The 26706-nt window shown below is 49.2% G+C and overlaps 1 protein-coding gene across 2 annotated transcripts in view; it reads right to left on the bottom strand.

Moving 5' to 3' along the window:
* PTPN11 (protein tyrosine phosphatase non-receptor type 11) overlaps positions 1-26706 on the bottom strand; it is a 582335-nt gene that overhangs the window by 114942 nt on the left and 440687 nt on the right. For both annotated transcript variants that reach the window (XM_086943082.1, XM_086943081.1), the window contains exon 13: positions 2568-2719. In XM_086943082.1, coding sequence (XP_086799208.1) covers positions 2568-2719 — 152 coding nt within the window. The remainder of the gene's footprint in view (positions 1-2567; positions 2720-26706) is intronic.

Below are 26706 nucleotides of genomic sequence, written 5' to 3'. Positions count from 1 at the left end.
GGGGAACAGGTTTGTTTTGAGAACGGACCACAAACCGTTAGTAGGAATTCTGTCCCCTGGTGGTGGTTGGAACTCTACTGCTAGGATTGCTCGTTTGTCCTCACGTCTTCAGGAATATGACTTTGAGATCATGTACGTTCCGGGAAAAAGCAATGTCACAGCAGATTTTTTGTCCAGATTGCCATGTAGTGTTGATAAGGTTTCTACCATTGACCAGGATGTGGATGTTGTTGCTTCCATTGAAGATTGTATATCTCAGGAGTTCTTAACGTTAACTGAGGAGGAATGGTTTAAAGAAATGGCAAAAGATTCTGTATGTCAACAAATCTTGGACTTTGTAAAAGGTGGATGGCCTAATAATAAGTCTATTCCTTCTGACTTAGCTTCCTTTTCCCAAGTCGCTTCAGAAATGGAAGAGTTTGGTGGTTTTCTGTTCAAGACTGGCAAGTTAATTCCTCCTGCTTCTTTACAAGAGAAGATCTTGTTGTTAGCTCACCAAGGTCATATTGGTATGTCATCCATGAAGCGTCTGGTTAGAGAAAACTTCTGGTGGCCTGGTATTGACAAAATGGTTGATAGAATGGTAAGGGAATGTTCTCAGTGCATTAGCAGCGACAAAATGCTTCATTTGTCTTCTGCTCCTCTTAAACCTGTAGCTTGGCCTAAATTTCCGTGGCAAAAAGTGGCTTTTGACATCTCAGGCCCTTTTAAACACTTGCCTTCTAATGCCCGTTTTGCCCTTGTTTTGGTTGATTACCATTCGAAATGGCCTGAAGTTAAATTTGTAAATAATGTTTCTTCTCAGGTTGTTTTATTTTTTTTGAAAGAGACCTTGGCTAGGGAAGGCTTTCCTGAGACCTTTGTTACTGATAACGGTACACAGCTGATTTCCTCTGAGGTAAAACAGTTTCTTGACGGCTGTGGAATTAAACATCATACTGTTTCTTTGTACGAGCCTAGGGAGAATGGTCAGGTGGAACGTTTTAATCGTGTCCTCAAGGATTGCATTTCTGGGATTGATTCTTCTGACGATTCTTGGTTGGAAGTGGTCAGGAAAAGACTTTGGGTCTACCGCATCACACCTCACTCTGTCACTGGTGTGAGTCCTTTCAAACTCTTGAAGGGTAGGGAACCTTCTTCCGTCATTTGCCCCTGGTGGGTTAAAAAACTTAACAGGAATAATTCTATAATTGATGTCGAAAGTGTTGCTAAACGTGTTGAAGACTAACAACAGTGTATGAAAGTTGCATTCGATTCAAAAATGAATGTTAAGCTTCATGATTTCGTTGTAGGTGAGTGGGTGAGAGTAAAAAACCTGGATTTTTGGTTAAAGGTTTTTCCAAATTCTTCCCTCCTATTAAAGTGGTCAAAGTGTTCAAAAACTGTGTTGCCACACAAGATGGGAGAGTTTGGAATGTTCGTAGGTTTGCCAGATGTCCTAATCCCTCCAACTTTTCCAATTCTCTTGTTCCTCCTAACTCACTTCCATCACCATCACGAGTGCAGATCAATATGCCCTCTCGTGCACAGGTAAATGCTTCTTCTCATGTGCAAGTTAACGCACCTCTCCAGAGTTTTCTTCATAAAGATTTGTCTGTTGCTTCTCGGGTCAAATCTGATGTTAGACCCAAGAAAACACCTAGTAGGTATCAGTGTTGACTTTTCTTTTATTGGGGTAAGATGTGTTGCATTCTTGCTTTTCCTGTGCTTGTTTATTTACTGTGTTTTGCCCCATTGTGCTGGAGCCTGGAATGTATGATGCGTGCCTGCATCTTACATCCTTGGTTCCAGATTCTGCCCCAACTGTTATATCTCCCTGTATCTTCTACTTAACGGATGTGCTGTGCTTCTTTCCATCCAACTTGAAATAAATTACTATTTTTATGTAAAGGAGCCTCTTACTTTTTTACAATCTGTAAATAAAAAGACTAAGATTTTTCAACATAAAAGTATCAATTAAAGCAAAATAAGAACAGGTGTAGGGGAAGAGGGGGAGATGAAAAGCCGCACACGGGGTTGTGGGAGAGAAACACAAGAGGGGGAGAATACTGCACTAGGACACTAGAGACAGCAGGTAACAAGGAACAATACGTGTGGGGAGAAGCACATCACCAGGAGAAAGCAACATAGAGAAGGGAAGAGAAGGGCACAAGGGAAACAGCTGGAAAACACATGTACTCTGGTGGTGTGCTTCAACAAAAATAATAAAAAATTATTTCCAAAAAGTGAACAGTGGAAGGATAAAAGTAAAGGAGGTATGCATCATAGGAGGGACAACCACAAGATGGACAAGGCAAGTCATTGAATAGGAACCAAGCAAATCAGAGTGACAATAAGGCCAAACAATGGTATATCATGAGCATACTTTAAGCCCACCCTCAGACCTTGGTAAGCTGACAACAGGTTGTTTCCAAACACAGAGCTTGCTCTGTCTTATAGGCTCAACTTAATAATGAATCATACATTATTACATTCTTGTATAGATCAGTGGTCTATTCATCCAATAAAAGTCCCATCACAAGTAGAAGCTATATGTGCTTGGTACATCATTAACTTATGTGCAATACCTGTTCTTCATCAATCCTACGCTGCAGTGTTTCAATGTAGTGCTGTACTGCCATATATATAAATCTGTACTGTGCTTCCGTCTGAACCATTCCTGACCGCTGAGACCTCACCATCTGGATGGTCTTTGGGACATCAATGTCGCAGTCCACACCTGGAAAATAAGTACATTAGTTTGCTTTAGACTCGAGTACTGCTCATAACAGGAAAATCATGGCTGTGATCTCTTCATAAGACAATATCACACTCCTTCTACTGGACTGGGTACCATTTGACAACAAATAGCAACATTCAAGGAACCCTCAGACCCACTTCATGTACTTAGCTGTTTACTAAAGGAAATAGCACTCAACAGAAAAACATGGAATCAAAGTCTATTCAAGTATGCTATTTAATTCACATTCAACATGTTCTTCCTCTTGTCCAATTAAACAACGTATGCTGAATGTAATGCACAGTGCACTCTATTCAAATCAGAGTGCTTCAGTTGTGTCACGGCCACATTTGCAAGCTCTTTTAATCAATCAGGATTCTTATAAAGCACAATTACTCACCTGTGAGGGTCGGGATCCTCAATTTAGTCGAAGCCCTTTGGAACAACCCACCAAGCGAATTATAATCAGCCACATCATCTCTTTTATACTGGCTGTCTCAAAGCAACAGGTCTAGTGCTATTGCCATTTTTGTCAAATGTTGCTAAAAAAACTAAAAGTCATGGAAGTCAAATCTCAATTAATTCTAATGATGCAGATTAAAGTTTGAGAAATGCAATAACAAATCTCATGAGTCGTGCAGCAGGAGGGTTGCAAATATTAAAATAGGTTACAAATGATAAACACACCCAACTCAGGCTGAAAGAGAAGATCAAATTCCACTATGGGTAAGCCACACAATTATGATTGTGAATTTGTGAGAGTATTTGTCAATTTAAGAAACTTTTAACCATATAATTATTACGAACATGAATTAGGGGTAGTCAGGTGTAGTAGCTGCTACTTCTGAGTTCATCTATGGTACCTCATCACTGTACTTGGTGACCTGGGTCTCAAGAGTCATGAGGGTAGAAAGACATACAGAAACTAAAGTAAGAGACCAGTTTACTTACTGCACTCTTTGCCCTTTCCCAATTCGAGCCAGCAGTTAACAGAAGGCTGCAGAGTGGTAGAGGGTTGGGTAATGGGTCAGCACTCTGATGTCACTGACTGTTACATCGCTACTTTGGACAATATAACCAATCAATGTACATGAGTTTTAATATAGCAGAAACCTATGAATGCCTGTATCCATCTATGTACGCAAGTATGAATGTATGTGTTCATGCATCACAGGTCCTGGGGAACTAAACAACAGTTCCACATCATTCCTTCTTTCTTCTGTTTCTGTGAATGAGTGAGGCAAAGCCTACAGCAGATGGTACTGCTTAAAATGAATGACGTTACTTACTTGGCGTACAGATTACTACAGTCTAGACCAACATCCCAGTCAATAACCATCTCATCTTGACTAGTTCTTAAAGAGTCAAATACATAAACCATTAGCAGGCCACCACAATGTTGTGCAGTGGGAAAAGAACATCACCAATGAACTGTGGCAAGCAGCATGGTCAAACTATATTTTAAAAATGTATTTATTTCTATAGCTCCAAACATACTGCCTTGAGGTGACTCAAGCGTGCACCTGCTTAACTGAAAGCATATGTCCTGTTTTTTTTGTTTAAATCATTTTTATTGCATTTCAAACAAAGAAGAAATAACACCGGTCGGAGAATGTGCATGTCGGGGGCGTACCCCTTTTCTGACCCACAGCCCCCCTCCCCCAAGAAGGTCCAGTAGGATTGTGGTAGGAAATGTGTCCATGTGGGCGGGTGTGGGCTGGATATGGACCGGCCATGCCCCAAACAACCCCAACAGAACAAACCCCCCTCCCCCCGTGAACAGCCCCCCTCCCCTTGCCTACCTTTCCCTTGCCCCGGAACCCTCCCCCCAGGTGTGGTCACTTGCAGAAGAACGATGTGCCAGCTTGTTAAGCTGAGGCGTCGGTAACAGGGATCTCAGAGGTTTTCCGGAACTCGTCCACCAGTCGCAGAACCCTGAGGTATTTCGGACAGGTGCGCTCATTGAATTCATCGGCTAGTAGGTCTACCAGGGATTGCTAAGTATCAAGGAATGTGTCTTGCGTCTGGGTTAGGGAGGCCTGTATCCTTTCCATACCCATCGTATACCATAGCTTGTGGAGCCACACTGTGTGTGTGGGTTTCTGTGTGGAGCCCCATAGCGGCAAAATGTGTTGTGTTGCCGCCCCCATTGCTAAACCCATTCGCTTGCCTCTGGGTGATTTAAGCGGGAAGGTGATTTTGTTGGGTAAACCCAGTAGTTTATAGGCAGGGAAACGAGGGATTTCAGTTTCAAAGTATTTGTCAATGTCCCTAAGTACTTGTTCCCAGAATTCTTGCACCTCTGTGCATTCCCACAGTATGTGGGTCAGGGTGCCTGGCTGACCGCACCCCCTCCAACACATGGGATCACAACGCGGGTTGCTCTGATGAAGTCGTGCCAATAATAAGCAATCTTGACTGCCGATTCTTTGCTAGCTACATTCTTGGCAGTGTGATGTGCCCTGTAGTATATATCCTGCCACTCTTTATTAGTGAGGGGTAGACCTAGTTCCCGCTCCCATCTCTTTCGACCCGCTGAGCGCGAGGAAGGTAACGGCGTACATAGAATTGCATACAGTTCCATTATCGCCTGCTTATCCGACTTCTTGGTATGGAACCATTTTTCAAACGGGGTGAGGTGTCTGCTGACCTGAGCTAACATGTCCCTGCTCGTGAGCCAGTGACGAATTTGAAAGTACTCGAAGCGTGAGATCTGTGGAAGCGCGTAGGCGTCCTGTAGGGTTTGCGTCGTCATAAAGCCTTCGAGATCAAAGAGGTGGCCAGCCGACCTGGACTCCGACAACCGCCACTGTTGGAAGGATCCATGTACCGTGCCTGGTTCAAAGGCCGGTTTATCGAACAGGGGCGTCAGAGGCGATGGGTATGTGGTAAGTCCCCGGGACACCGCCACTTTGTCCCACATCTGCAGAGTAGTGCAAGTGATAGGTGATTTTCCCATGTATATGGGCCGATCCTGCCGTCTGAGGAAGGGAATCCTCCACAGTGGCATTTGGGCCATCACGCGGTCCTGGAACAGCCACCTCTTTTCAGATTCGGGGAGGTACCATTTCAGGAGGTATCGGAGTTGTGCCGCCTGAAAGTATCTTAGTAGGTCCGGAACTCCCAGGCCGCCCACTGACATGTTGTGACTAGTGAGGTCCCTGTGTAACCGCGGTCGTCTACCGGCCCAGACAAATTGTCGGATGGCATCTTGAAGTTTTGTAAGTAGACCTATTGGGGGGGGTGACTGGCAGCATCTGGAATAAATATAGGACCCGCGGTAGTAGAGACATTTTGATCGCCGCCACTCATCCTAGCCAAGAGAGTGAGTATTGGCGCCATCTCATTAGGTCGCCCAATAATTGACTGAGGAGGGCTGAGTAGTTCTGTTCCACGGTTTGCGCAGTGTTCGGTGTTAGGGATATGCCCAAATAGGGCACGGACATGCTGGAGGAAAGTCCCCCTAGGTTGCGGGGAAGTTTGCTAGACGCCCGGGCATTACACCGAGCGGCAGGATCAGCGACTTTCCAACGTTTATTTTAAACCCCAACACCTTCCCAAATGTCTCCATTTCCGACAAGAGGGCTGGGATCGAGTTAATAGGGATGTCATCAGCATAGAGGCTTATGGTCTGCGCCTCCCCCCCGAACTTAACTCCGGCAATCGCTGGGTTGCCCTTGACCTTTTGTGCGAATTGTTCGATGTAAAGAGCAAAAAGCAGTGGAGAGAGGGGGCACCCCTGTCTCGTCCCCCTTTGGATGGTAAATGGCTTGGAACACACCCCATTAACCCTAATGACCGCCTGCGGGGCAGAATTGCAACCAGCGACCCAGGCACGAAAGCGTTCTCCCATTCCGAAGCGCGCCAGGGTGGCGTCTAGGTACCCCCAATCGACCCGGTCGAACGTCTACTCAACGTCGACCGATACCAGGGCCGCATCCGAATCGTTAAAGTGGGCTTTGTCTATGACATGCAACAGACGTTTCATGTTGTCCGCCCATTGTCGGTTGGGGATAAATCCTGCTTGGTCCGGCTCGATGATGCCGGGAAGGCATGGGCCCAGTCTTGCGGCCAGGATGCCTGTAAATAGCTTGAGGTCTAGGTTGAGCAACGATATGGGCCTATAGGCCGCACAGTTGGCAGTGTCTATCCACGGTTTCGGCAGAACAATGATATCGGCCTCAAGCATGTCGCGTGGGATGGAGCGGGGCCCTCAAAAGAGTTAAACAGTCTGGCCAGGATCAGGTCTATCAGAGGGCAAAACGTTTTATAAAAGCCTGCAGAGAAGCCGTCTCGTCCCGGCGGTTTGAGCGGCTTGAGGCGCGCTATTGCAGAGATTACCTCGTCTGTCCTTATCGGTACCTCAAGAGAGCGCGCATTCGCCTCATTGAGGGCCGTGACTGCCGCCGTGTCAAGATAAGAGTCCGCACTCCCTCCCTATGGGCTAGGCTCCGCGGCATATAATGACGCGTAAAATGCCCGAAATTTTTCGGCGATCTGCTCGTCGTCCCACTGCTTCTGCCCGTTGCTATCCCGGATGGATGTGACTTTCGAACGCAGGACCTTGGCTTTGAGTTTGCTGGCTAGTAGGCAGCCTGACCTATCGCCGCCCACAGAATAATTGTGGCGTAGACGCAGTGCTGCATATTCTGCCCGGTCCAGGTAAAGTCTCGCAAGTTGGGCCCAGGCTCCCTTGAGCTTGCGCCATATCATTGGGGCCCGGTCCTACTATGGACCCGTTCGAGTTCGAGCACCTATTCGGACAGCGCCTATCGTTTTTCTCGACGCTCCCGGCTTCCGCCGCTGCGATCGCTATTAGCTCCCCGCGCACCACCGCCTTCAACGCCCCCCACAGCGCCGCCAGGGATATGTCTGCTGCGTCGTTTGTAGCTAAATACTCGGTAATGCGCGTGTTGATGTGTTGTGTAACCCCTTTGCGGTGCAAGACAGTTTCCTTAAGGCACCATTTACCCTTCTGCATTTTGGGTCTGGGAATCCGAACGTGTGCTGCTAGCGCGTCGTGGTCAGAGAGTGCTGCAGGGGCGACCTCAGTGTCTGTGATCAGAAAAGCCACCTCTGAGGATCCCAGGAAGTGGTCTATTCGGGCATATGTGTGGTGTGCGTGTGAGTAGAAAATATATCCCGGGTTGTCTGGGTGCCTCATCCTCCAGATGTCTACAAACCCTCTAGTCTCTAACCATTGCTCCCCCTCTTTGGAGATTGCTCTGTGTAACCAAATCTCTGTCCCGACCCATCACTAGGTTAATATCGCCCCCAACGAGCGTGGAGTTGATGTTGTGAGTGAGTGTATCCGCCAAAGCCCCCGTGAGAAAGGATTCCTGTTTGGTGTTGGGTGCATAGATCGACCATATCACGGCTGACCACCCTCCCAGCTGAATTTTGTATGCTAGGAGCCTCCCTTTAATGTCTGCGACCTTGTCCCCAACCAAACCCCTGAAGTGACGCACAAACAGAATGGCTACTCCCGCCTTTTTGTCTGTGGTGGAGGAATAGTATTGTGTTGGAAACGCCCTAGAGCGCATGCGGTGCCAGTCCTTAGGCAATAAATGTGTTTTTTGTAGGAGGCAGATCTCTGCCCCGGAGTTTTCCAGGAAGGAGAGGACGGCCCTGCGTTTAATGGGGTTGTTAAGCCCCTTAACATTGAGGGAAATAACCTGCATAGTGGAGTCAGTCGCCTGGGAGTTGCAGGTGGCTACCCTATCGCGTCTAGGCATCATTAGCTGTGTCGCCTCTCCTGCACTGCCTGCAGTGCTCCACACCAGAGCCCCCCCTTCCCCCCAGCCCTACCCCAATCCCCCCCAACTTCGCCAACCCCCCCCTCCCCCACCAACCCCAACTAGGAATCCCCAAGAACAAACCATAGTCCCAGGCCTATCAGACCACAGTCTAGACCCGGAGAGTCTCAATTCGGAGGAGTATGTGGCAGTGGCAACCCCTTTGGCCCCCCCGCCCGTTCCCCCACCCGTGGAACCAATGCGAAGAAGGTAAATCCTGTGTCAACAATACCTCATGGTGGAGCCATCATGTCCTTGACCACCTCTTTTATGGCCGCCGCCTGTTCCTGGGTCATGGTCTTAGGGTCCGGTTTGAGATTCGCCTTAGGAGAGCATTGACGTCTCACTTGTTGCCATCCGCCGCGTGCCTGCTGTGTGGATCTCTCTTGCGATGGTCGTGGTGATGCCTCTCCCACCCGCTCTTCCTCTGGGAGGTCGATGTCCAGCAGGGCACATGTGTCTCGAAGTGAGCGGAGCTGGTGTAAGGCCCCCTTCCATTTGAAGACTAGTCGGAATGGGTGGCCCAAAGAGTAGGGTACCCCGTTGTCCCGCAGAAATGTCGTAGCCACTCGGAAAGATCTCCTCTTCTGGAGGGTAATGGCCGACAGATCTTGAAATAAGGCCACAGGGTGGCCCTGGAAGTGGAGGGGCTGTTTCAGACGGGCTTCTTTCAAGATTCGCTCCTTCAGAGGGAAGTCTGGGAGAAAGGCCAGGATGTCTGGTGGGGGCGCAGGCGCTTGTCGCGCCAGGCCGACTCTGTGCGCCCGGTCTATGCGAATGTCGAAGTCGGCGGGCTCGCCGAGAATCTACCTAAACAGTTCTTGCAGGTAGCTAGTGATGCTGTTCCCTTCCGCTTTCAATGGCACCCCCCCGGACCCGTATGTTGTTTCTCCGGGAGCGGTTTTCAAGATCCTCCGCATGTGCTTGGAGATCCACTTGTTGCTCTTGGAGGCTGAGGACCTCTTGTTGTAAAAGTTATATCTCCTCGCTCCGGGCCTGGTCCGCCTCTTCCATCGTTGCCACCCTTTCTCCTAAGCTGTCGACATCCCGGCGGATCTCGCGTTGCTCTCCGGCCAGGTCTTGCTTCAAGGTCTGGAAATCTTCCCGGTATTAAAGAGCGTCTCCAGGAAGGCTTTGATGATAGTGGCCCCTCCATCTTCCTGCCCCCTGGCGTTAGTGGATATCGTCGGGGAAGGGGGTGCCTGAGTTTTCTCCGTCTTTGGGGTGTTTACCAACAGGTCAGTTATAGTCCGGCCTCCCCTGTGCCCATTGTTGGCCATTGCGCCGTGAGTGCGCTGTCTCTGAGGGTTTGGGGTGGACGTGCTGTCCCCTTGGGTTAGGAGCTGTGAGTGGACCCTCCCAAAGCAGCTGGGCTCCTCGACGATGGTCGCGCCGGTCCCGCTGTGCATGCGACTACTGAGGGGTGACTCCGCAAGGGGACCGTCTCCCCACTCTCTCCCAGGACTCCCCTGCTGTGGCCGGTCAGCTCGGTGTGCGCATTGCCACTGGGCATCTCCACTCCCTCTGTGCCCCTCATCACCTGTCGGCCTTCAGGTCTGCTGATGCTGGGTATCCCGGGTCGTCGGAGCACTTATGACTGCTTGGGGGGTCTTCCAGTCTGGAGAGGTCTTCCACTGCGCCCGCAGACCGGTGTCAGAGCGCCCGCAGGTCGCAGCTTTCAGGTCGGCTGCCAGGTCCTCCCAGGCCCAAAGCCTGGGCCTCAATTTTCACGACTACCCACGTCGCTGGCACCGGCCCTGGCCCCCCGTTGGCGGGTCCCCGGGAGGGGGGGAGCAGGGGAGGCCCGCTTCTCTCTGGCAGTGTGAGAGCCCCCCGCGGCGGCCGCCCTGCAGAGCCCCCGCCGGTCCAGCACCGCAGCAGGGCCCCGCCTCTTCTCCCGGTAGCGGCCCGGAGCCGGGGTCTAGATTTTCGCAGCGGCCCACCAGATCCCGCGGGGCTCCACCGCCTCTCCCTTCTGCTGCCTTGTCCGCGCTAGTGCCTTACTGACCGCACCAGGTCCCGGTCTGGACAATGCGTGGGCCGCGGTGCTCAGGCAGCACTCGGCCGGGCTCCCACGTCTATGCTCCGTCTCCGCCTCTGTCTGTGCTCGGCTGCCCCTGCCTCGCGTCCCCCGGCAAGGCCTCGGTGTTGGGCAGGTGATTGCTCCGGGTGTCGCCCCGAGAGTTGCAGGCGTGTCCAGGGGGAGGCGCCGAGGTTTGGGGGATCTAACAGCGAGTATAAGGGGCGATACGGGGTTCAGGGCTGGGGAGCCGAGAGAGACACGTCTTGGTAGGCCGCCATCTTAGCCACGCCCCCCTTGAAGTTATTCTTAAGATAATGAGTACTATGCAAATAAAATATTAACAGATATGTCTATGAAAAACCAAATGTCATGTTTGATGTTGGTATAGTTTCAAAGATAACAGATCTAAGGGTGCAGCTTGGCCACTGAAGATGGCGGCCACGCCTTAGTGAGCTTCCGACCTGCAGCCCTGACATCCGATGTTTCATTTAAGCAGTTGGCGTGCCACTGAACAGCTGGCCAAGTTTTGGAGCCGGCACCCACTCTAGGGAGACAGAAGAGACCATGTTGAAACCCAGCTTGAGACCTGAAGTGGACCTTGCCTCATAGGCTGATTGCTGAGAAGGATCAGAGAGGGTGCCAACTGCCATCACCGGATCCCTGCTGCCCTGATGAAGCGGGCCACCCATGAAGACAGTCCTGGGTTTGCTGTGCCCGAATGAAGCTGCTACAAACTGGGGTGGCCATGCCAAGCTGTGCAGCATGATCCCAGAGGCTGGGTTTGTTTTGGGCTTTGCTGCCCAACTACATAGTCAGTATTCAGGCAATGCATAGCAAATAACAACTGAAGGCGGTCTGGGCTGGAAAAATCCCCAACACGAGCCTCAGGTTTTGAGATGAGAGCTGAGCAGCACTGATTATCCCCCAGGCAGCAAGCACTTGGCAGTATGTTGAACCACAGGGTGGGCGAGCCTGCAGGTGCCAGAGGACTATGATCCTAGACAAAGTCAGAGAGGAGGATCCCAGCGAATGTGAAAGAAACACTGTCTGGAAGCTGTAACTGACTGCACTTACCTCAATCCACAGACATACTTGGCACTGGGGTGCCACATCAGCATTGCATATAGCCCCCTCCTACAGATTTGTAGCATTTCTGCTGGCTCCATTCATACAAGACTTGACAGCCACACCCATAATAGACTGTTAGGGTCCCTTGCCCCATCCTCCTTCCTGGGTGACGATTGAGATTTGCCAGCCCCGAAGTGTAGAAGGAGCCAACTCACACATCCGAACGTCAATCAATCAAGGATTTATAAAGCGCTGCAAATCACCAGTAAGGGTCTCAAGGAGCTGGAGTTGCTGGAACTGCATGTGCCCTCCCTCAGAGGGTGCCGGGCGGGCTCCCATAACTGAACCACTATTTCCTGGCAGTTAGTTGCTTCAAACGGCTAGGTAACTGGAGGATCGGGCGGAAGGCGTTGATGTACACTCCCGGAGGAAAAACGTCTGTGTGGTAGGGATATCGGAGGGAACGGAAGGCCCTCAACCCACACAATTCTTCACCTCCTGCATTTAATTCTGGACAAGCTTTCCTAATGTCTTATTATATAGCGAGTGCATCGTTCGTTGACTGCGAGGGCTTCCGCAGGCACCCCGCTATGGACCTTTATCACCCACTTACTTCACTATAGGGACCGTGAAGCAGTCCTTGAGGTGGCAAGGAGAGGATAATGTTACTTACTCATTAAGCATCTGTTCTTGGGCTGTAAAGCTGTAGATTGACATGTTTTGCATACTTCTGCCATCTAATCTTGGGTCCGGATGTTTGCAAGTTGTTTTTCTTCAAAGAAGTCTTTCCAGTCACAAGGTAAGATGACTCCTCCTTTTCGTGATAGTGCGCATGGGCATTGAGTCCATTGTTAGATTGTTTTCCCGCAGAGGGTGAGAATGGAGTTAGTAAGTGTAGAATAGAGTATATATGTAAACATGAGAAACTGCAACAACTACAGGAGACCGGGGAGGCGGGTGGGCACTTGTGAATCTACAGCTCTGCATGCCAATTACAGATGCTTACTGGGTAAGTAACATTACCCGTTCAAGGCATGTGAGCTGTAGATCACATGCTTTGCATAGACTAGGTGGTGTGGAGTGCAAAAAAACGATGGATTTGGTCCCAGATCTTTGGACTGGGGTGAGTGTGTGACATTGATCCACATTCGGTCCATCACCTGTTGTGTTTGCATATTCCGCCCTAAGTGCGCTGGGGATGCCCAGACGTGGGTCCCAGGCACTCCACACCACTGGAGTAAAGCTAGCCGGGCTGATGAGAGGTGTTACCTCGAAACCGGTCCGGTCCTCGGATGCTTGATTCCGGTCTGGGAAGGACATGGCTTTTGTAGTTCGGACTGGACTGTTCCCATGGGGCACAGGGTCAGAGCTGATTTGCATATCGCCATTGTCTAACCCAGGGTGGTGTGGAGTGCAAAAAAATGATGGATTTGGGGCCAGATCTTTGGACTGGGGTGAGTGTGTGACATTGATCCACATTCGGTCCATCACCTGTTGTGTTTGCATAGACTATACAGCAGTATACTCCCAAAGCGGAGGCAACCCTATAGCTGTTGCAGTTGTCGTTTGAAACAGTGTATTAAGTACTGCTTGGCCTGCATTAGCTTGTTGCCTCGCTAACATATCTACACAATAGTTTTTGGTGAAGGTGTGCGGTGTAGAGCCTTACAGATGTCAGCTAGGGGAATATAGTAGCCCCTATTTTGGGAGTGGAATGCACTCTAGGGGGTATTAGCAAAGGGCCAGATGTATGGCAATGGTATTTTGCGACTCACAAATTGCGCTCAATTGCCATTCGCAATATACAAGTCGCAAAATGCCATGTACAACAGTGTCTGAGACACTGTTTGTGATTCCCAATGGGGTCGCAAATTGCATGCCTCATCAATATTCACGAGGCACTCGCAATTTGCGACCCCATTGGGAATGTTTGGTCCTCCTAGGTATGGTGGGCTGCTGGGTTCAGCAGACCTCCAAGTCTGGGACTGCTTTTAAATAGGCAGTTTTTAAAAAAAAATGCAGCCTGTTTTTCTTAAAGGAAAACGGGAAGCATTTACAAAAATACAAATTTGACTTTTTCGTTTAATTTTTTAAGGGCAGGTAGTGGTCCCTGGGACAACTGCCTGCCCCTAAAAATATTTTCCCTTGCATTCACAAAGGGGAAGGGGTCCCCTTCTCTTTTGAAAGTGCTTTACCAGTCTCTTGAAGAGGGTGGTAAATTGTGAGTGTTTTGAAAAATATTCTTTCATAGGGTAGCGAGTGGCTATTAGAATAGGGGTTGAACATGGCCCAATAGTATTTTGTATGTGCAAACAGGTTGCAAACCCATTTGCGCATGCAAAATAGGGTCGTACATCTGGCCCAAAATTATTTACGCTTTTCTTATAACCTGTTTGGATATATTTTTCTATCCATCTTGCAATGCCCGATTTAGATACGGGATTGCCTTTGTGTGGTGGAGGAAAAGTAACAAAAAGTTGCATTGTTTTGTGAAATTCTTTTGTTTTTCAATGTAATATACTAGAGCTCTTCTAACATTAAGGGTGTGTGGAGCTCGATCTGTTACAGAATCAGGTTTAGGAAAGAACATGGGTAACTCAACCGATTGACTGATATGAAAGGCAGAAAGTACTTTAGGGAGAAATTTAGGATTGGTGCGAAGAACCACTTTGTCTCTATGAAGCTGAAAGAAAGGCTTCTGTATAGTTAATGCCTGAAGTTCACCAACTCTCCTCAGTGAAGTTATTGCGATGAGGAAAGCAACCTTCCATGAGACGAATTGTAATTGGTACCTATGCATTGGTTCGAATGGTGGATCCATTCTCCTTGTAAGGACTATGTTTAGGTTCCACACTGGTGCAGGTGGGACTCTTGGTGGTATCACTCTTTGTAGCCATTCCATAAAGGCTTTAACAAGGGTACTCTGAATAGAGATAAGTGTTGTCTGCTTTGTAAGTATGCTGCTACTGCTGCTAGATGTAAGCGAATGGATGTGTAGGCTAGTCCAGATTGTTGTTAATGCAAGAGGTAACAGATGATGTTCTGTATAGAAGTATCAAGAGGATTGATATTGTTATTGTTAAATAGATAAAACATCTCTTCCATTTTGCTGCATAACATGCTCTTGTAGTAGGCTTCCTAGCTTCTTTCAGAACATTCATACAGTCTGGTGGTAAGTGTAAATAACCAAACTCTATGACTTCAGAAGCCAGATCGCCATGTTGAGTTCTTTGGTATTTGGATGCCTGATTTCTCCATGACTCTGAGTAAGGAGACTGGAGGTGAGATGCAGCTTTTGGTGTGGAACTATTGACAGACCCGATAGTGTTGTGAACCAGGGTTGACGTGCCAACGTTGGAACTATGAGAATTAGTGTGAGGGATGGTTGCCTGAGCTTCCGAACTACCAGTGGAATGAGTGGGAAATCCCCATTCCTGAAAGTAGGGAAGGAGTAACTGAGGATGAAATTTTCACTCAGGGATTTGCTGCTTCTGTCTGCTGAGAAGGTCTGCAATCTGATTGTTTACTCCTGACAGAACACCTGCCAGGAGATAAATCTTGTGGTGTATAGCCCATTTCCAAATGGCTTGTGCTAGACGTTAAAGTTGGAGAGAGTGCCCCCCCCCCCCCGGTTTTTGTACATAGTACACATCTGTCATATTGTCTTTTCGGACTAATATAGCTTTGCCCACGAGGTGAGTTTGAAAGGCTTTGAGCACTAGAAACACTGCTTGTAACTCTAGGTGAATTATATGGAGACTTTTATGCTTTAGACTCCATAATCGTTGAATTGTGTGATCCTGTAAGTGAGCACCCCAACCAGTGAGCGATGAGTCTGCTGATAGCAATGTCTGTGGAACAGGGTTGCTGAAGGGCCTCCCTTTGGATACATTACTACAGTTCCACATACTCAGCTGTCTCAAACCCTTAGCTGTCCATGGTCCAAACTCCAGCTGGAGGAATGGTCCCATAAACTTGAAAAGACCATACCTACACTAGATCCCAACCCGGTGACCGCTTACAAACGCTTCACCTTCTGGATTGAAGGCACACTTAACTTAGTGCTTCCAAAAACACTCATCCAGAAAAAAATACTGGATCCAATAAAACAGCATGGTTCTGGCCTAAATTGCAGCTCCTCACTAGAGAAGAAGCGAGAGAAGGCACTTGCAGAAGAGAACCCCACAGAGGCAGGTGAGTGCCGAAGATCAACTAAGGATCCTTGCAGAACGGGGAGGAAGGGCGGGTCGTGAAGGAATCTGCGGCTAGAATCGTCTCTACCAGATACATTGTTACCGGAGGTAAGTACCTCGTACATGTGATAGAGACTACTAGCTGCATATTCCTTAATGTAGAATAGATACCCTAGCCATAACCAAAGGGGAGTAGGGTCTGCAAGAGGACCTCCCCAGCTTGTAAGAATACAGGGCCCAACAGTGGACCAGTCATAGAACAGGGAGAAAAACCCAGTCACCCCCCTCCCCCCCCCCAAGCTGTAGAGAATCTCACCAGATTCGAACACCACAGGGCCCCAAGGGGATGTGTCATGGGGACAAGAGGGGCAGCCCAGCCCCCACAAAGCAGAAGGAAGCAAGGACAAGGCAAATGGAGGTCAGTACACCCCAAGCTCAGTCAAGGCACCAGGAACCCCTGCCAGAAGCACCAGAGGAACAGACAACGGCAGAGGAGTACCGAAGAAGAAGAATCACGCCAAGACTCCAAGTAGAACAGGCAGAAACGGAGGCAAAGCCCTCCACCGGAACACACACACACAGTGAACGGGACAGCTGAACCTGACACAGCCTGAGTTAACGGGCAAGGAGACGCTAAAAGGCAGAGTCCGCATGAGTGTTAAACAGAAGGACCCCATCAAAGGGCAGATCAACCAGACAAACCCTAATATTTTCAGAAAAGACAGCATCCAGCAGCCAAGCATGGCGACGGAGAGCCACAGAAGTGCCCATAGCATGGGAGCCACAGAAGTGGCCATAGCACGGCCGAGAGTATTGGCAACATCCAAGGCTGCACGGACAATAAACGCGGCCAACTCCCTACCATCCAACATATGGTGCCGCAGATCAGCACGGGCACCCTCATGGGTGAGATGAGAAAGAATGGACTCCACAGAATCCCACAGGCTGGAAGTAGCCCTAGTCAACACGCACAGAGCGTTGTGCCCTCAAGGCAGCACTAGAAGAAGCAAAGACGTGACGCCGCCATGAATCCAACCACCGGGTCTCCCAAGATGGCGGGAACAACACCACAGGCAAGGACGGAAAAGCCGTCTGTAGAAGAGAGCCTTGAGTAGAAGGGTGGAAGGAAAGGCAGACTGGGTCATGCGGGGAAGGGCGGTGACGATGCAGGAGCAGCTGAGGCACCGGATCACCCGTGGCAGGGCACCCCAAGCCCCCATAAGAGAATTGTGGAGTGAGACTTCAAAAGGAAGGAACAACTCCCGTCCCACAGAGCCCTGATGGAGAACTTCCAGAAGGTTATCTATAGGAAAAGGGGTGACAGGTTCACCCATTGGCAAAATGCAATCGGCCATGGAAATAGCCCGGACAAAGGCAACACTGGCCTCTGTGGGCACCGTGGAGTAGAAAGCAATTCCTCCATGAGCGACGGCTGCAGACAGAGCCGTCCGTCCCCAAGTCCAGCCACAGGGGGAAGCGGCCAGCCCCGGAATGGTGGGGGATCCACGGATGAGTGGGGGACCTAAGGGTCCCCTGGGGAAGGAGGAGAAGCCAGCGGAAGAGACAGCCGTGATCTGCGGAAAAGAGGGTCTGAGGATTTAGACAGCGGGGACGGCGAGGAGCCCTCCCTAGAAGATGCCGGTGAAAAGGCAACTATTTGGCGCCCTGTCTCCGGGGAGGAAGAAACCATCTGATGACAGACCTCTGGAGAGGAGGGAGCCTCAGGAGACGAATCAAGGACCCGACTGTGGAGAAGTGTGGCTCAATGGTTAGAGCGGCAGACCCTGATGCAGAAGTCTAGCCCGGGACCAGGTACAATTCCCCGCCTCGGCGGGTCTTGGGCTCAAACTTTCACGGATCTGATAATTCTCGCCTCGGTGCCTATTCCAATCATGGAGTCCAACTCTGTAACTCTGGGCAATAGCTTGCTTAATCTCCACAACGGCCCCAACAACGCTAAGGATGCCTGGCCTCCACCTTGGGGGTGCCCAGGAGTGGACGCCTCACAGGGAAAGCCAGGATGGGTTCCACAGCGGTATTCGTACAAGCGCCTTGAGACCCTTGCGGGTGAGTAGTACGCTATACAAGTATCAATTTACATTTACTTCGGCACAGCGCCGTTGAGTCTGCCACAGGCGCCTGCTCGGCGTCGATCGGCGCTGGAGTGGGCATTTGAGGCGCCCAGACACCCCAGGAGAAAGGGGCGGGGTCGAAACGGTATGGCTAAGGAGCGGGGCCGAAGAGGCGCCGGCTCAGCCTCAGACGAGGCAGCCACCCACGTCGAGGACCGAGAGGGACTTGGGAAAGCACTCCAGGTCCCAGCTTCCACCCGCGACTCCGCCAGAGCCGGAGAGGAAAGACCTCGGCGCCGAAACGGCGCCAGCTCTGCCTTTGGCGAGGCAGCCGCCTGCTCAGAGGACCGAGGGGGACTCGGGGGCTGGCCCGGAGTCCCAGCGATCTCCTGCGACATCACAGGGAGACCTGTAGGGATTTGCGGCGAAGCAGGGAATCCAGGCACCGAAGAGGGAGGCACCGAATAGGGAGGCCCCGAAGGACTACACCTCAACGACACCACCTTCCTACGACCTGAAGCCGAAACCTTTGGCGCCAGGGCCGGAGCCGACGGCGGCTCCGCGGAAGACCCCGACCGAGGGAAGGGATCCGCGGACGTCTCAGGAGGTGGAGGAGGGGTCAAAGAAGCCTGCAAAGCCGCAGCGCAGGCTGTCATTTGGGCTATAGTCGCCCGATGCCAGGAAACGGCGGGTAGGGTGGCGACTGGCGGGGGCGCATGTCCTGAGGGGAACACGGGACCTCCGCCAAAGGAGGACAAGGCCTCGGAGGCAAGCTGAAGGACCTACCAGTCGGCGAGCAGCGCCCTTGGGGCCGTGGCAAGGGACGATGTCGCAGACGGAACCGGCGGCTCATTGCTTCCAAGGTAGGGGACGGATGCTGGGACGACACCGACCTGGACAAGCGGGAGACAGCAATTTAATCTGGCGCTCTCGCCGTGACTTCGGTTTATGGTGCTGACAGGCGTCGCAATCCGTCGAGTCGTGGTGTTCGCCCAAGCACCACATGCAAATCGGGTGAGGGTCCGTCGCCGACATGGGACGTGCACAAGAGGTACACGTCTTGAAGCCCGAAGGCATTTGCACACTGTTCCACAATGCCTAAACGTAAAAAAGAAGACCTGAAAACAGGTCGGGCACGATCCGGATCCGCGTTGCAAGCAGAAAAGAGAAAAAACAGACGTCGGCGCGTCGGGGTGTATCCTCGCTGACGTCACGTGCGCGGACGACGTCAGGGAGGAGTCACGTGGTGCCATTCCCCCGGGGCACAGGGATGCTGTGGCAAAAAAGTTTTCCGGATTCAGTCTCACGCCTGGGGATGTTCTAAGGAGAAATTCTGTTTTGAGAGCGTTTAATTTCAAGTAATTAGGAGTCAACCAACGTTGCGTTTCCTGAAGAATAGAGTTGAGGGAACTGATGTCCTCAGGGGAGGAGACTTTCATGAACAGTTGCGTGTCATCAGCATACATGTGATAATGGATGTTGGACAGATTCAGGATTTCTGTTAGAGGCTCCATGAACAAGTTAAAGAGGGTGGGCGAAAGCGTAGACCCCTGTGGTACCCCCGGAGTGAGTTGTGCGGGTTTGGACAGATCCGGATTCACCTTGAGTGTTTGTGTTCTATTGTGTAGGAATGAGGAGAACCAGTTTAGCACAGTCCCTGAGAGCCACATCCTATGCTCCAGAAGCTTGATATGGGTATCATGTTTGACTGTATCAAAAGCGGACGATAGGTCAAGTAGGATCAAAAGATACGATTCATTTAGGTCCAGCATTCGTAGAGCATCATCAACAATGTGGGTAAGAGCAGATTTCGTGCTATGACCCTGACGGAGGCCAGACTGGAATTGGTCCAGCAGTTGGGATTTTTCAATGTGCCTACATAGCTGGAAATGTATGCATTGTTCTAGGAGCTTAGCCATAGCTCCTCTGCCCCAGGGCTCCTCTTTGAGCCCTACCCTGTTTACTATCTATGTGGCCCCGCTAGCAAGGGTGGTGAACACCTTTGGGCTTGAGGTATTATCCTATGCAAACGACACCCAGATCATGGTATCCATTACGCAAAAGGTCAGGAACTCCCCACAAAATTTTAAAGACTGTATGATAGCAGTCTCATCTTGTATGGTTCACAACTATCTTAAACTGAATGGTGAAAAGGCGGAAGTCCTGATCTTTGGGGAAGGCCCGGACATCTGGTCGGGTGAGTGGTGGCCTGACTCCTTGGGTACCTGTCCCACTCCTGCTCCCCATGGAAAAAACCTTGGAGTCATTATTGATTATTCCCTCTCCATGATTCTGCAGGTCTCAAGAACTGTGTCCACCTGTTTCGGGCTTATCCGTATAATAAGAAAAATATCCCAGTTTTTGTCTTTTGAAGCCCGAAAAAGGTGGTTGTGGCCTTTATCCTGGCCAGACTAGACTATTATAATGCCCTTTATTTGGGCATCAACAAGGGTCAGATTCACCGCTTGCAGCTGGTCCAAAACGCCGCCGCAAGGCTGGTTTTGAATCTCCCTAAGCATCATTCGGTCTCATCTTCTATCAGTCTGCTGCATTGGCTTCTGGTGGACCGTAGAGTTTGTTTAAGATCCTCTGCCTCACCCACAACGCATACTATGGTCGGGCCCATCTGGCCTAAAAGCCAATATTAAAAGGTATACGCCCTCAAGGAACCTTAGGTCGGCAAACCGTAATCTCCTCGTGGTTCCGAGGTTTAAAAGATTGAAGTAGGGGGGGAGAGCTTTCTCGCTGACTGCTGCCAAGGCGTGGAACTCTCTCCCTGTTTCCCTCTCGGTGCAACAAGAACATCCTGTTTTTCGCAAGTCCCTTAAGACCTGGTTGTTTCCCAAGAGCAAGGTCTAAGGACGATTTCCGAAGCTATCTGTGGGCGGTCCGTACACAGCGCCTTGACGCCCTTGGGTTTAGTTTGCGCTATACAAATTGCTCATTCATTCATTCATTCATTCATTCAGAGTAGGAATGTTGGAAATTGGACGAAAATTGTGAAGGTTAGTATGGTCCGCCATAGCTTTTTTTATTTGTATTTTTTTATTGTTATTTGCCTATAACATTGCTGATTACAAAAGACACATGTAGTATTCAGATCATACATTATACAAGGTAGTGCAGTAGACGGAACAGAATGTAGGGGTTTTCGTTACTCCGACTTTCTCAAAGTGCACATCTCTACAGTTGATAACAATATGTCCATGGGGCCCCATATCAGCGTGAGCGCATTAGTCACTCAGCCATCGTTTTTTTAAGGATGGGGCTGACTTGCCCGGATTTAAGGCAATCCAGAATCGAATCTTGAAGAAACAAGCTGTTAATTAATTTCGGCCAAAAAGGTAGCATGGATGATCTGACCTCATTGAAGAGATTTAATGGCAAGGGATCGCTGAAATGGTTGGATGGTTTCAAAGTGGCCAGAGTTTTGTGAATGGTACTTTTGTCCATAGTTTGGAATATGCTCCAGGAAGCATTGTTTTATTGGGGGGGGTCCAGAATGGGTGGGGGAACCCCAGAGATAGGATAGGAGACAGGAAGATTCTCCGAAGCTGCCTCTAGTCCCAGTTAAATCTTTGCTGTTTTTTCCTGGAAGAAGGCCGCAAATTCCTCACAATTAGGCTGTGAACAGAGTTCCATTGAGGGAGGTTTGGCTGTTTGACTGAAGCTTGATTAGTTCAAATAATTTCTTTGGCTGGTTTTTGGCTTGCTGTAGTTGTCTTCTGAAGTAACTAGCTTTAGAGCATTGGATGTGTTTGTTGTATACATTTCTCAGCGATCTCAGCTGAGTGAGATTGTCAAGGGAGGGAGAGGATTTCCACAGACTTTCTGCCATTCTCAGATTTCTTCTTTCAGTATTTAAGCTACCATTATACCAGGGTTTGGAGATTTTGGAAGACATTCTTTTTAGCTGTAGGGGTGTGATTGAGTCTAAAATGTTAGTCATGGAGCTATTATAGTGATCTGTAGAGTCACCAACATCAGACACATACAGAAGGGGGGGAGGGGGCAGGCTGCTATCAATGCAGGATTTCAAATCATATAGGTTAATGTTTCTAAGACTTCTTTGCCTGTGTCTGGGTTTCTTTAGCTGAACTTTATTGGATCTTACCAATTCTGTGACAAGGAAGGAGATGCAATGGTGGTCGTCCAATCACAGGGGCGATAGTTTCAAGTTGAATGGCGTTGATCTTACCAATGACCAGATCTAAGATAGCTCCTTTGATGTGAGTAGGGCTGTCGCATATTTGAGTGAGGTTGAGGTCAGCTAGGAAAGATTTGAGGCTATTGATGACGAAGCATTGATGTCATTCCAATGGAGGTTAAAGTTGCCACGGAAGATCTGGGTACCATGACACACAGTGTTCGATGAGATGATTTCCATGATCTGTTCTAGGAAGTGGAGATTGTCTCAAGGAAGATGGTAGAGCGCGTGGAATTTGCAAGCTGGCCTGTTGTTGTACGAGACCTCGAAGCACAGATATTCGCATAAAGACAAGAAATATGAGTGCAGTTCTGATAGATTATTACGATGTATACAAGTGATGCCTCCACCTTGTCCTCCCGATCTATCCAGCCTGATCATGTCAAAGTTAGGGGGCACTAGTATGTAGATAATGGGTGCAGAAGAATCGATAAGACAGTTTCTGTCAACACTAAAATGTCTGGATCATGAGCAAGGATGAGGGCAGCAATGTTCGTAGCATGCCGTACTGCTGATCTACAGTTGAGACGCATGCATTTAAGCTGTGATTTGTGATCAACTGAGGGAGGAGTAGTTGTGGGGACACAGGTGAGGTTGTTCACATTTAAGGATCTAGAGTTTACCAAAGGTACTCTAAACGGGTCTGAATGGATCGTATAGATTTGGCACAAATTCTCTGTGCAACCAGCTTATGATGGGTAATAAGAGAGAAAAAAGGGTAGTAATATCCTAATCTTGAAGTGGGTCTTTAACTCTGCAAGTACGAGAGGGGTCATTAGAAAGGGGAGAGGTTTTCCATCTGTGATGTGTATGGGCCACTTGTGATGAGGTCACAGTGGGTAAGGGATGGACAGAGATCCTGGGGCAAGAATTAGAGGGATGTGTGTAGTTGAGGCACTCAGTCTTTGAGGGTCCATTAGACTTCAGATTCTCAGACAGCTGGGAGGTAAGGTGTAAGAGGCGTTGAACATTAAGCATGAGTTGTTGAAGGGCAAATGAGATCTCATCCAGTCTAGATTCAAAAGCTGCATGTGGGCGGATTCCTGGTACTTGGGGACAGGAGTTATGGTGGAGGGTCTAGGTGAGGAGAGGTTTGAGAGCTGCGGAGGCGTGGAAGGGCAGTGAGGTACGTCGTGAGGTGGGTAGTGTAGCACTTGGTTAAGAAGAGGTACAGGGTCTTATGACTCCAGTTGCCGGTCGGTCTGGTTAGAGAGAACAGGATATAGGTGTGATACTGGAGTATGCATTGGGGACAAACATGGGCACTTTATGAGAGTCCACAATAATATTCATGGGGTTGGGGTGTAGAAGGGGTGAAGGTGTGCCGTAAGGGGCTAAGTGTCTCAGACCTAGTTGCTCTAGGAGAGTGGTGAGCATGTTGACTAGTTAGGGAATGGGAGGGGAGAGATTCTGGTCCAAATAATTCAAAGAAGAGTTGCTAGTTCATAGGTCCATATAGCAGAGCAAAGGAGGGAAGGGGATGGGTCATCTGAGATGCTGAGGTTGTGAGAGGCCACTATATGTGGATTTAAGGGGTTGCCAAAGGAATTAGGGGGACCATGGGAAGGTGAGGATTCATTGCTAAAAAATTGAGTTCTTGATGATGGGGAAGGTAGTGTAGAAAATGACCAGGTTGTAGGCAGATGGCTGAATAAGGTTGGTCCCAGTGTTATAAAGGGAGATGGTTGCATCAGCTTCGTAGGTAGGAAAGGGGTAACCATAAGTCCAAGCCCATGGGGGTTCTTCTAGGCTGTGGTGATTTGAAGCAGTGAGTAAATGCCAGCTTCAATTTAGCACATCTTTTCGTAAAGGAGATAAGATCAGTTATTGTCTCACACTTTCTTATGCAGTAGGCATTCGAGATTAGGGTTTTCTGGGTGTACTTTTAGGAGTCTGTGCTTGAAATTTTTTGATGCGTTTTTTGATAGGATTGATGGCTAATTAATTGTATAAGCGTTATAGCCCGATGGCTCCAAAGGATAGGTCTTAAGGTTTTAGAAGCCATGACCAGGCTGCTGACAGCTGTTGAATGAGAGGCAAAAATCCTGTGGGAAGTGGGCATAACCCTGACCCAGAGGACCAATTTCACCAAAAACCTAGATGATGGAATTTTCCTAGTCATGTTCACTTCAGGTAGCCCACCTTAAGGGTGGTACTAGCATGGGTGAACACGCCTCCCGACTAGCTAATTTTTCCACATGTCAGGGTGCCACATTGGCCCTGGGCAGGAGGTGGCATTTTCCCTGTCTGGGGGAAGCCAGGGTTGCATATCACAGGTGGTTGAGGCCTTTGAAGCCTCCTGCTTTGATATGCAGATAACTTGTCATCTTGCTTGGAGGACATGACAACACCTCCTGCCAGAGCTGGCTTTGTTTCCGACCTCAAAGAGTGTGGGCTCGTACCTCCAGGGGGTAAGAAACACATCTGTGGTGACAGACTGGACAGGACCAGTCAGCCAAAACACTAGAGGTAAGTAGTGGTGTAGGAATTAATAAATCCATCACTGGAATCAGTGTGGGTTTATTAATACGAGGTGTTTGATACTAAACACCATAGGTTTCAGTGAAGCCATTATGTAGCTGGGGAACTCTTTTTGACCAGTGCCCAGTGCATACCTTAAGATTGCTTACCTGTTCACTTGTACCTTCAGTAATTGACTTGGCCAGCACAGGGGCATATCTGCTAATGCACATATGTCCTCACATGTAATATAATGCACCCTGCCTTAGGGCTGATAGACCTGCTGTAGGGGTGACTTACAAACATTACATGTCGTGTTAGGGCACATGGCACACAGGGTGTGGTCCATGTCGTGTTCTCACTATTAAAACCATCTTGTCACGCAGCCTGAAGTGCCAGTCTGCATGGGTTTAGTGCTGGGTCCCTTAGGCCCTTAGGGACACTCTTTAGTATCTATGCCCTAGATACCAGGGGTACCATTTACTAGGGACTTATAGAGGTGCTAAAGGCCTCGTCAACTGGGGATCAACTGGCCAGTGAATTTGTTTGGGGAACTAACACTGTAACTGGGGAGCTGACTAGAATGAGCCCAGTGCACTTCAGCCAAAGTTGTATCAAATACCAGGCAAAAAGTGGGGATACTACTGCAACTAAAACCCAGTTTCCTATAGATATGCATTGGCTTCAAGAGAGTGCACATGAGAAACTTCAGGACCAAATGAAGAAAAAACAATCAACCTTATCCATGCATGGCGACAGAGATAAGCTAGATTTATAAAGTGCTTGATTGCTGAGGCGTCTTGGCGCTGAGAAGTGTGAAGAGGGACTGCTCCGTTAAATCCGGCGATTTAGTTAGGGGGGGAACAACCAGGATTTTAGCAATTTCCTAAAATGCTGCCTGTTGGACTGTAGTCTCATAGCGATTGACATCTGATTGCAAGGTTTGCTGGTTTGCTGCACAGTGTGATAAACTCCTACCTCCCCATCTTGCTCTGCGAATTCTGGGGATTTTTAGGAGACCCGTATTTGTGGATCTAAGATTTCTTGTGGGAGTGTACCATGAAAACAATCAACCGCACCACCTCCATATAGTGCCTTATAAACCAGACAGAGGGCCTTAAATTATACTTGTTGCTGGATAGAGAGCCAATGTAATGACTTTATACCAGCAGAGGTGAAAGTGCCTTTAGGAATGTTTAATAGCAATCGTGCTGCAGCATTTTGTAACAATTGTAATTTACTCCTCTGCGCCTTGTCAATGCCCATAAAGAGTGCATTGTAGTAGTCTATTTTCAAGAGAATAAGAGCCAGTACCACAGTTTTCCTAAGTTCCTGAGGAATGAAAGGGACAATCTTCTGTAAGATCTTCAATAAAAAGAAACAGGAAGATGTCAGACAGTTAATTTGAGCTGCGAAATTTAGCTGACCATCAAAGATCACTCCAAGATTCTTGGCCTTAGTTGTTGGACAGGGACATTCTCCAGCCTCAATTGGTCACCAGGTTTGTTTCCACAGGGATTGGCTCTTGCCAAACTCCACAACCTCCGTTTTATCGGTGTTGATCTTAAGAAAGTTTTGACTCATCCAGCTCATGGTTTTAGTCAGACAGGTGTGAAAGCTAATGGCAGTGGTCTCCGGCTGTTTGGATACGGTTATGACAAGCTGCAAACTGTCCGCATACGAGACCAAAGTAAAGCCATGGTCTCTGATGAGTCTAGCCAGAGACCCGAACCACTCTAGTACTGACTACTTGGCCTAGATAACTGGTGATGTCGAGGACCGACTGAGTGACCTGTTTTGCAGCATCCTGGCCATTGCAAATGGTTTGTGCAAGGGAGGCTGTAAGGTCTTCAGAGTCTGCCAGCAAGATCTCACAGACAGTTTCTCGAAGGGTGTGGGTGTGTGTTTCAGCCAAGCAAAGAAATGGTGCTGACTGACCTCAAGGCCAGGGTAGCTGCATTGGAGGAGGGGCATGGAAAAGAAGATGGGATTCACCTTGCTACCTTGCTGGTAGAAGTCTGAGAGATCGTCAGCGGCAGGGTTAGTGTTCTATCAGACTCAGACTGAATGGGAACCGGACACACAAATGTGGAATCCAGACACTTCACCGGTCGACACTAAGGTGAGTTCAACTCAGAATTAGACACCGGAATCAGTATAAGCACCAGC

Source organism: Lissotriton vulgaris, chromosome 11, assembly GCF_964263255.1.
Source record: "Lissotriton vulgaris chromosome 11, aLisVul1.2, whole genome shotgun sequence".
Lineage (NCBI taxonomy): Eukaryota > Metazoa > Chordata > Amphibia > Caudata > Salamandridae > Lissotriton > Lissotriton vulgaris.
The sequence above is the reverse complement of the archived record's forward strand: the minus strand, read 5'-3'. Positions and strand labels throughout refer to the sequence as shown.